Genomic DNA, 11,309 nt, shown 5'->3' with positions numbered 1-11,309 from the left:
CTGTTGTGCTTGGTGCCCATGGGTGCCCGCGCCACGCTGTCCCGGTTTAGTGTAGCGTGCAGGGTATCACTGAGTGGGCGGATCGGTTCAGGGGCAGCTTGTGGGCTGGTTAAACGGCCTCCATGGGCCGCTTCTGGCCCATGGGCCTTAGGTTGCCGACCCCTATTCCAGCCTATCAGCGAGCAGTGCCAAGGATACTTGCTTTGCCCTGGATGCTGGCAACCCACGCTTTGCCACTGCTTTCCAGGTAGACAAGACACCCGAGAGGCAAAGCCTGTGGGGCATCTGGCCTGGGAAGTGCTCCAAGGGTCACACGGAGAGGTCAGAAGAGGGAGCTTACAGCCCCCAGGCCTTGACCACACCCTGCATCTGCTGCTCACACAAGCATTGCCTTCCTTCCTGATCTTGGCAAACATCCTTCTGCAGAATAGCGCCACCGACTCGCTACCTGTCTTTCCATGGCTGCTGTATGAGCAACAAGGTTTTCCTCCCAATAATCTGTGGTGCAGTCATGACTTCGCATGATGTCTATAGCTGCATTCTGCCCCCCCCCCCCAAAAAAAAAACCAGGAGAGGTTTACCATCTAGTGGCACAACGAGAAACTGCTAGATGCTGGGAGGTACAAAAGCACACTACTAAATGTTGCTAGATTTGAAGCATTCCCCACCCCATTAATCAAGCCACTATATATATATATATATATATATATATATATATATATATATATATATGTCATTACAAAGCATTGTTTCATATTAGTTTCTGCTTAAGTATTGCTGGGTGGGATAAAGACCTGGGCAGCAAAATGCACTGGGTGCTCGCTCGGTTTTACAAAGAGCATTCTTTCTTGCCTGAACTGAGCCTGGAAACCCACGGGCATGTTTTCCCTTTCCCCCTTGAGGTAAACCCATTTTCCCTTCCTCGAGAGTGCCATCGTATTGGGTTTCACGATTCTTTCGTTGCCTGGAAGAGAACGCCACAAAAAAGGGAGAGTGAGTAATAATTTAATCGAAAAAGAAAAAAGAAAGCTGGCTGACAATCTAAGGAAAACAAGAGGTTCACACCCAAAGGGTTTGCACGCACACACCCACACACACATTGCTGCTCACTGAAAACAAACTGGAAGGTTAAGAACCAAAAAAGGCACATTACAGCTCTGTAAAAGAGGGCGGCAGTTTTGCCCAGCTTTGGTCACTTCCTCGCAAGTCCCTGCAGTTCCACAAAAACCTGCCCCTCCTCCTGACGCCGGAACTGCTGTTCCAGCGGTCAGGAGGTGGGAGATTACATAAAGAATTGGAGGTTGAGAGGTCTGGGAGCCAAGGGATGAAGACTGAGACACAGGTGCATGAGCTGTAGCTCAGGTGTGCAGCCACGGACTGCAGAGGGAGGTTTGGGGTCCTTGACTGGAATCACAACTACATGAGGGATCACAGGGCCAACCCTGGAAACAGAAGCAAGCACTCCCTTCTCCAGTGCTGCATGGCAGAAGTTGCCCCATGTTTCAGTACCCAATGCTATCCATCTCCCAAGCCCCACTATGGGCTACGGAGTGAGGCCACATTCACACCATGCATTTAAAGCGCTACAATACCACTTGGAACAGGCATGGCTTCCCTCAAAGCATTCTGGGAGCTGGGAGGAGACCACCCCCTCCCCTCGCAGACCTGCAGTTCTCAGGGTGGTGCAACCATTTGTGAATTGTACTTCTGTAAGGGGGTTTCCTAACAACTCTCAGCACCCTTAACAAACTATAGCTCCCTGGATTCTGTGGGGGGAAGCCATGACTGACTGAAGTGGTACCACAGTGCAGGGTGTGAAGGCAGATGGAGAGTACCAGGAACAGGGCGGCGGATTTCGACAGCGGCTCTGCATGTCACTTTGCCCTGGAGGAACTCGGGGAAAGCTCAAATAGTGGCCATCTGAAGGTGGCGCGGGAGAGGGAGAAGTCAAGAGAGCAGGGCCGACAGATTGTGAAGGGAGCTCCAGCTGAAGGAGGATGCAAGGCTTTGCAAGGATTGAAGCAAGATGAGCAGATGGACATGAAGGACCGAAGGATGAAGATGCTTTCTGAGTTAACTGGCCAACACCTCTGAAACTGGAACACTCTGACCCTACTTTCAGACAAAGACAGAACTGAAGGGAGAAGATTCCCCTGCTCCCAAAGAATGTCCAGCCTGAATTGGTCACTCTCTCCATTTCACGTCCCCAAAGAGAGAGAAAGAAGCAAGATCCAGAGCAGAGGCACACCATCCCCTCTGCGGAAGAGAACACAACAGTCCCACAAGCAAGGCAGCATTTAGAAGGAGTTTTTAATTAACAAAATGGTCCAGGGAAAAAGGAGGAGAGAAGGAGGCGGGGAAGAAAGGAGGGAATAAACTGTGAAGCTGGACAGGAGGGGGGAGGTTGTGTGATGGGAAGAACCTGAGAAAAGAAAAATTGAGAGAGATCGCTGCATGTTTCTAGGAGTTGCAACCGAAAGCCCATGCGCAAGAAACTACCTGGAACCTTTGTCCGAGTAGAATAGGCCAATGTCCTTCAAATCCTTGGGCACCCAGATGTGGAGGGACTACAAACCCCCATCATCCATGACCATCCCCAGGCTGAAGAGCACTGGAAGAAGTCAAAGCACCCAGAAGCAAACTTTGCTGCTCCTCCCTTCACGGATGCCAAGTGTTATTTATGTACATGTATTTGTCTTCTAAAAAAAAAGAGAGAGAACCCCAGAACTCGGCAAACTTCTTCGTTATGAAGTGATCTGCTTGCTTGGCACAAGGCAGCATGCAAAGCTAGGAGGTGCCGAAGGCTGCACAGAGAGAGCAGGTTTTGGCAACAGGAACAACGACAAAAAATATATATGCATATATCCTCACAGCTAAAAGGTAAAGCAGGATTTAAAAGCCACTGAAGTGAAACCATATATTCCCCCCCACCCTACCCCCCCCACCTCCATGGCATCAAATCAGCATTACGGCTACAATGGTTTGTGTGTGTGTTTGTTTTAAAATGACTTCAGAGTCGTCCGCCGTCCTCCCTCTTGCTCTCAGCCTGGGTCAAGGTTCGTAGCAGCACAGACACAATAATCCTCCAGAGGGGTCAGGCCTGCGTCCTCGGCTTCAGGAGTGGAGTTCACAGGTCAAAGTTCAGTCCGTCCGAAGGATCATCGGGGGGTGCTCGCTGTCTTCGTCCAGCCGCAGGGTGCTGGTGTCCTCTTCCAGGCAAGCGCCACCAACCGCACCCAGGTCCTCGGTATAGGCTGGAAGATGAATGCAAAGCACAAGGTTTCAGGAGGCAGACACGGAGACGGGCACAGATACACATATGGACAGCCCACGCCAACCAGGCAGGCAGTAGGTTGGCAAAGGCTACACTAGGAAATTACGCATCACATACCACAGCATCAACCCAAACACAGATACTTGAAGATCTCTTGCCATGCAGGCCTAAGCATGCTTGCAAAGAGGGAAATTCAATTTAATTCCTAAAAAAAATGCTTAGGATGGCAGCCTCAAGTGCTATCTCTGGAGACCCAGGTAATCAAAAAGGCTTGGCTGTCCACGGTGACACCAGGCAGTTTGGCCACAGTAGGGGTGGGTATGGCCAAGACAGAGGCTGAAGGCAGAACACAGGATGGGGCAGAGGTGGCTTCAGGGGTCAACAGCCTCTTCCCCTCCCTACCCAGAGACCCAAAGGGACTGAAGTACCCTTGGTGCAGCGCAACCCCAAGTTCCTGAAAGTGGCATTTGAACTGCTCAGCCTTTTGGGCCAAGCCACCCTGACATAGCAGCACTCTGGAGTGCAGGTGAGGGGAAATGAATGCTCTTTAAAATGGTCAGTTGGCTTGGGTATCCCTGTGCCCCATTTCATTTCAATTCATTTCATTTTAATACATTTATTACCATAACAATACAAGGCAGGAAGGCAGGCAGGCAGGCAGGCAGAAAGCTGCCTTATACTAAGCCAGATGGTAGGTCCATCTAGCCCAGTGTAGTCCACACAGACTGGCAGCTGCTCTCCGAGGTTCCAGGCAGGGGGACCTTCCCAGCCCAACCTGGAGATGTTGCCAGGGATTGAACCTGGGACCTTCTACATGCCAAGCCGCTGTCCTACCACTAAATTACAGCCCGTTCCCCAAAGACTGGATTACATAACATTCAAGCTTTGTCAATGCTTTATTCATAATAAAGGGGGATGCGATGTTTGACTTCTTGCCTCTGACAAGGAGTGGAGCAAAGAAAGGACCAGGCCGAGTGGCTCAAGCGGCCTTCTTGACCAGGGTGGTCTTCCTCTCCCAAGGGGCAAGGAAGGCGAGTCATGGCATCTAGATCAAGGGAAGTAATAGTGCCACTGTATTCTGCTCTGGTCAGACCTCACCTGGAGTACTGTGTCCAGTTCTGGGCACCACAGTTCAAGAAGGACACGGACAAACTGGAACGTGTCCAGAGGAGGGCAACCAAAATGGTCAAAGGCCTGGAAACGATGCCTTATGAGGAACGGCTAAGGGAGCTGGGCATGTTTAGCCTGGAGAAGAGGAGGTTAAGGGGTGATATGATAGCCATGTTCAAATATATAAAAGGATGTCACATAGAGGAGGGAGAAAGGTTGTTTTCTGCTGCTCCAGAGAAGCGGACACGGAGCAATGGTTCCAAACTACAAGAAAAAAGATTCCACCTAAACATTAGGAAGAACTTCCTGACAGTAAGAGCTGTTCAGCAGTGGAATTTGCTGCCAAGGAGTGTGGTGGAGTCTCCTTGTTTGGAGGTCTTTAAGCAGAGGCTTGACAACCATATGTCAGGAGTGCTCTGATGGTGTTTCCTGCTTGGCAGGGGGTTGGACTCGATGGCCCTTGTGGTCTCTTCCAACTCTATGATTCTATGATTCTATGCCCTATGGGGAAGGCCACGTGGAACTTGTGGGCACCCCCCTTGCAGGCTCCTCACTCAGCCACCCCGGTCCCATCCTTACCGTGCCTTGTAGGCGAAGAAGGCACGTAAGTACCTTTAGTCACAGCAGTGCTGTACGTCTGTGCTACTAGCGGCCGGTCGTGCGATGCCGATTCTAGGATTTCATTGCCTGGCTCCATGCTGCCATCCAGCCTATGGTAAGAACCAGAGAGCGAATGGTGACCAATGCAATCCTTAGAAAGAAAGACCGTGTTGTCTTTATGGTTTCATCTACACGTATAATAATAAATTTTTATTTGTACCCCGCCCTCCCCGGCCGGAGCTGGACTCACGAGCGGCTAACATCATATAAATAATACAATATGCATAAAAACAAGCAATCAATCGATTCAAATGCAACCCAAAATTAATTCATATAAATTAAAATTAAAGTTAAAACTGGACAAATGACAATCCTCAGGTTAAAATTGAAAGCGGTTAATACTCGCCGTGTATTAACAACCTGTACGACCTGAGCCTAAGATGGAGGGGCTCACAGCACTAACGCTACAACAGATCAGTCTCCTTCATCAGTCGCAGCTTTGGATCCAGCACAGAGCAAGCGGATCTCTGTGTGTCCAGCTTCCAGCCTGCTTCTGGCTCAGCTCACACACACTACTCTGGCTATGGCTCTCCTACCTAGCAGTTAAAGGAGGGCAGGTGAAAGGCCCACCCATTTGCTCTACGACACATTCTTTGGTTATGCAAATTATGTTTAACGGGTCAGCCAAAGCCATTGCTTAGACCAGGCATGTCCAAAGTCTGTTTCGAGGGCCTAATCCGGCCCGCCGGTCGGTTAAATCTGCCCCCTGTGGCAGTCTATTTCCTTTTAATGTTTAATAGGTTATTGTATTTTAGTGTTTTGTTGGAAGCCGCCCATAGTGGCTGGGGAAACCCAGCCAGATGGGCGGGGTATAAATAATAGATCATTATTATGGGGTAAAATCCTTAAAAAAGGTCAAGAACTTTGGTTGGCCCTCACGGCCCTTCACTTCATCAAATCTGGCCCTCTTTGAAAAAAGTTTGGACTTAGACAATGGGACTGGTTTGGCAACCTTGCTCTCATGCCTTCTACCGCCAGGTATAGGATCCCCAAAACTGGAAAGGACTCAGGGCATCATCCAGGCTGACCCCTCCCAACTCACGACAGTGTATTTTGCTCAGCCTTGTGCTAGCTTTTTAAAATTGTTGTAGGCATTGGGCCTATTGTTCTGCATTACAGTTGTACATATGCTGTACACTGCCCCGACACGTTTCTTTGATGAAGGGTGGTGTAAAAATATGACAGAATTAAAATTAGCAAACTGTGCCTTAGAACTAACTACAGTGGTGCCCCGCAAGACGAATGCCTCGCAAGACGGAAAACTCGCTAGACGAAAGAGTTTTCCGTTTTGGAGGTGCTTCACAAAACGAATTTCCTATGGGCTTGCTTCGCAAGACGAAAATGTCTTGCGAGTTCCTGCGGGTTTTTTTCCCTCCCCCCCCCCTTTTCTAAGCCGCTAAGCCGCTTATCCGCTAAGCCGCTAATAGCGCTAATCCGCTAAGCCGTCAATGGGCTTGCTTCGCAAGACGAAAAAACCGCTATACGCAGAGCCTCACGGAACGGATTAATTTCGTCTTGCGAGGCATCACTGTATGGCTACCACAGCCACCTGTATGAAGGCAATGCTTCACCCTAGCTCTGAAATGGAACATCTCAAAACAAAAATATGGGAGCATCTCACAAGAAGGAAGGAGGACAGGAGACTTACTTGTGCTGTTTCATCAGGGTGCATTCGCCTCCCTCCTGGGGGTCCAGGTTGTATATGTACAGGTACCCATCTGCAGCTCCTACCAGCAGCCGAGGGATCTTCTGGATTCTACAAGTAAATCCTAGTCAAGTTTAAAAACCTTACTACGTAAGATTAAACTATGTGTGTGTGGTTTTTAAAGTTGCTGCTTTCCTCCCAGCAGCTAAGTTCACTTTACAAAGATCAGTGTAAGTCCAACTGCACCGAATGGGAGTTAATTCAGAGTAAACATGCACAGGGGGATGCAGGTGGCGCTGTGGGTTAAACCACTGAGCCTCTTGGGCTTGCCGATCAGAAGGTCGGCGGTTCGAATCCCCGTGACAGGGTGAGCTCCCGTTGTTCGGTCCCAGCTCCTGCCAACCTAGCAGTTCAAAAGCACGTCAAAGTGCAAGTAGATAAATAGGTACCGCTCCGGCGGGAAGGTAAACGGCGTTTCCGTGTGCTGCTCTGGTTTGCCAGAAGCGGCTTAGTCATGCTGGCCACATGACCCGGAAGCTGTACGCCGGCTCCCTCGGCCAATAAAGCGAGATGAGCACCGCAACCCCAGAGTCGTCCGTGACTGGACCTAATGGTCAGGGGTCCCTTTACCCTTTTAAACATGCACAGGACTTTGCTGTCAGCTGATCAATTAAGCCTCACAAGCCTCACTATTGTGCACAAAGGAACCTGGGTTTTGTGCATTATCCAAATGCAGTATAATTGTTAAAAACAAACAAACACAGACATGTTGAGAGGGTCACGTGGCCTTCCTTTCCACCTCTACCTGTAGGGTGCTTGTGAAAGATGTGGGGAGAAGTCCCCTCCCCACCCAGCGCTCCCATACTTACGTGGCCAATGCACAGATGTTTTTGTGCCCACAGAAAGGGAGGCGGACGGTGGCAAAAGCTCGGCCTTGGTTGAACATTTCTGTCACCTGGGCAGGCAGGTAGTTTGTGGAGACCATCAGGACTTTCCCAAAGTAACCCGTCCAAGTCGTGGGCTCTTCCTGAGGTCTGCAAGAAAGGAAGGAGAGTGGAAATTACACCTGCACCACTTAACAATTCTGCCATATTTGAGTATGTCTTGGCTTACAGCCACAGGCAGAAGCATAACTTACTCTAAGCTTCAGCTGCTCTTTCAAGACATTAGCACAAGTCTTCCATTGCATTTGGGAAATAGACTGGCCTCTACAGAAAAGATGGGACTTTCCCCGTTCTGCCTCTGGAGATGCAGATGGATCTAGCTTTACTTTATTTCCAAAGGCAGATTTATTTAATTTTTTAAAAACCTTTTCTTTCATGTTCTCTCTCCACTATACAGTTTACTAGAGCACTGCTTGCATTGGGTTTTTGCTTCAAAACAAGGTGGCCTTAAAAATTATCCTATATTTATGTCAACAAACAGCACAAATTTTAAAGAAACGGTATCATTGGTTGTTGTGTGTGCACACTGCCTTAACAGCCCAGTTCCACCCCGATTCTACGTCAAAACGAATATTTATCAAAAGTGTTTATTATATCCTGCTTTGCTAACAAATATAGAGCTCTGCAGATGCTCACAACAGGTAGTAACGATTCTGAACAAGGAAGAACAGTTCATTTATCCTGGACAATATATAAGCAAAAAGCAAGTTACCCTAGAGTCAGCACGTCAAAAGGTTGGGATTTTTTTTAGATTTAAACTGGCTCCTAAAAAGCTACCACTGTTATGACCTACTTACCACTCAGTCATGCTCAGAACAGACCCAGTGAAATCAATGAATGTGACAAACCTAAGACAACTGATTTAAATGGGTCTACTCTTGGTATGGATTAGTTCAGGGGTGCCCAAACTTTTTTCAAAGAGGGCCAGATTTGATGAAGTGAACATGTGTGAGGGCTGACCAAAGTTGCTGAGCTATTTTTACAATTTTCCCACAAAGTTGTTCAGCTTTTTTTAGGATTGAAGTTGTTGAGCTTCAATCCTTGCCACAGGCGCCAGATTAAATTGACCGGCAGGCCGGATTAGGCCCCTGATACGGACTTTGAACATGCCTACATTAGTTGGACACAAGCTCTATTTAACTTAGGGGCCTGATGAATAGTGGCTGGGGAGAATATTCCGAAACAAGAGAGGAACGTGGCAAATCCTACACACACACCCAGCCACACTGAAAGCCCTTAGCCTGAGAGATCAGAGCTGAGTTGCAGCCCACCCTATGGCCACCCTGGATCTAAGTGGGCAGCTGTGGAAAGAAAGGTTTCCTTACTTCTCTTTCACAGTTTCTAATTTGAAAATGTGCACTGTCTCCGTGTTACTGGATGCGGACAGAAACATGCCATCCATGCTGAAGGCCAAAGAGGAGATGCTCACACACCTGGAGGGAATAAGCAGAAAAGAAAACAGCCGGTCAGTTCCCACATCCCAGCTGGAGGAAGAAGAGGCGGCAGCTAGACAGAGGCAACTGCTCCACATTCTACAGTGGCCTAGGTAGGGTCCCACCCATTTAACTGCTGGGGAATTCTGAGGCACCCGAAAACTTGCTCACTGCTTCCTGCTGCAAAACAAAGCTTTCGCCCTTCTGCAGATTTTGGATTCCCCCCGCCATGAAGAAACACAGCTACCTATGACACAGGTTCAACTGCTGAGGTATATGTGTGTTGGGGGGGGGGAACCTCCTGCAAAGAGCAAGATTCTGAGACTGAGCATTTTACTTCACCTCTTCACACCCCTTCGGAATTCAAAGAGTTTCTGTCCCTCTGGAATGGAAAATACCCGGATCACCGTCCCCTGTTGGGAAAAAGGAGGTGAGAAACAAAGACTTCAATGTTCAGTTTAAAATAGCTGCTGCAGAGTCCCAATATAGTTCGAGAGCAGAGGGGCTGAACCTATCTAGCTCTGAGAGAGAGATCTTTGGCTGTCTCCACCCTGTGAGCCAACTCTGACAGGCAGGTCAACCTGCCTGCCTGTCAAAATTCTCTTGTGTGGGGTTCCCAAGCATGGAGACAACAGTGGCCAGGGGTGGTAGGAGCCCTGGGCTCTGGAGGCCTCCCTAGGCTTTTCCTTTCCACCCCCAGTGTTGGAGATGGAAATGGGAGAAGAGGCTGGGAAGGCTTCAAACAGCTGTTTCGATTTAATGGAAACAGTTTCCTCCTCCTTGAGCAAGGCCTGCTCCTGCCTTGCTCCAACAGAAGGAACAATCCGGAGCCCACTTCCAGCTCCTGAGTGTTCCCCTGAAGTCCCAGCCTCGCCCCTCCTGCACCATCACCTTTGACATCAGGTACAGAGGTGTGTGGCTTCTCCACAATGGCCTGTCAAGCAAAATGGGGAAGTCTGGTATGCCACCTTTGACTCACAGCCCAGAGGTTCCCCACCCCGGTTATACTGAGAGGAACCAAAATGGCTGGGGTCGAAAGAGCAATTTTTAGATCCTTGGCCGTGTCCACTGGGGTTTAAAACCTTCATGCAGAAGACATTCACATCGTCTTTTATTTATAAGACTAAAGCTGTGCACAGCACAACGTAAGGATTGTCATAAAACCAACACCAATGGAATTAAAAACAAAACAGTAAATTAAAAGCAAACAGATTAAGAACAGACTGGTATTCATTGCCAGCAAAGACTTGGGACGACAAATGAGTTTTCAGGGGAATGATTTGTAAATCTGGGGACTGTCCCCGGGAAAGGAGGACGTCTGGTAACCTTAATTTGAGAGGATGAGCAAGCTTGGAAAGTGTAGGACTGTCATCAACGTCACTACTGCATCACAGAGTTTAATTCCAAGATACAGCACTGTACCTACTGTGGGGTGGGACAGGGGAAACAGGAGAGATTTCCTGCCAGGATCTGTGAGAAGGATCATCAGGAATAACATAGTACCACTGCAGGAAAAGCCCTGACAATACAGCTATACTTTAAAAGGCGGGCAGAACCCCACCTGATAAAAAGAACCAATGCACAGCTTAGCATGACAGGGTGTTCATAGCTGAAACAGCGGCTCAAGTCCTAAGTTGGAGGGTGAGAGGTTTGGGCTGACATTTTGGATTATTCCCAAGCAGAAACACTGCAGGAGGCTTCTGGGCACTTCAACTCACTCTTTCAAAAAACCCACACAGAAATGCTGCCTTTGTTCCCGTTCAAAACGGAAGTCAGTGTATCAGGCCCTCACCTTTTCCGACGCCGTGGCCAGTTTTGTGCCGCTCGCATCGAAAGCTAGCGCAGCCAAAGGACTGTCATGAGCAGGGATCATGTTAGCAGCTCTCTGCAGAAGAAGAAAAAAGGGGCACAAGAGCTTAGCACAGGCGCAGCCAGCACCAAACAGGGAAGATCTCCTTGGGCACAGGAGCAGGAAAGATGCTTGCGGAACCTCACCAGATTTATGGTGTCGAAGACCTGGACTTCCCCAATAGTGGCACTGCCTGGGTAGGCCAGGTAGCAGTTGTCGTTGTTTATGGACAGCGCACACAAGCCTAGGGACAGAGAGAAAAGGGGGGCATTGCCTCAGGCTACAAACACATCAAGGAGGATTGGGAAGGGAAAGCAGCCATCACCAAGGCTTGCAGGACAGGGTTTGGAGTTCCTGTGGGTGACAGGGAGCATTTTAAGGTGGCCTTGTGGTT

General features: G+C 49.0%; 1 protein-coding gene across 2 annotated transcripts in view; it reads right to left on the bottom strand.

Annotated features, from left to right (window-relative positions):
• Nucleotides 1-989: 989 nt before the first annotated feature.
• Nucleotides 990-11,309, bottom strand: part of WIPI2 (WD repeat domain, phosphoinositide interacting 2) — a 29,544-nt gene continuing 19,224 nt past the window's right edge. Inside the window, exons 5-12 of one of the 2 annotated variants that reach the window (XM_079953906.1) lie at nucleotides 11,062-11,159; nucleotides 10,859-10,951; nucleotides 9,409-9,479; nucleotides 8,959-9,066; nucleotides 7,559-7,723; nucleotides 6,693-6,800; nucleotides 4,997-5,094; nucleotides 990-3,254 (exon numbers count right to left, since the gene is read on the bottom strand). In XM_079953906.1, the coding sequence (XP_079810032.1) occupies nucleotides 3,142-3,254; nucleotides 4,997-5,094; nucleotides 6,693-6,800; nucleotides 7,559-7,723; nucleotides 8,959-9,066; nucleotides 9,409-9,479; nucleotides 10,859-10,951; nucleotides 11,062-11,159 (854 nt within the window). In that variant the 3' untranslated portion in view covers nucleotides 990-3,141. Of the gene's footprint in view, nucleotides 3,255-4,963; nucleotides 5,095-6,692; nucleotides 6,801-7,558; nucleotides 7,724-8,958; nucleotides 9,067-9,408; nucleotides 9,480-10,858; nucleotides 10,952-11,061; nucleotides 11,160-11,309 lie in introns of both variants that reach the window. The other variant, XM_079953905.1, reaches the window with a different exon arrangement.

Source organism: Podarcis cretensis, assembly GCF_951804945.1.
Source record: "Podarcis cretensis genome assembly, chromosome: 14".
Lineage (NCBI taxonomy): Eukaryota > Metazoa > Chordata > Lepidosauria > Squamata > Lacertidae > Podarcis > Podarcis cretensis.
This window is presented reverse-complemented; position numbering and strand designations above follow the sequence as displayed.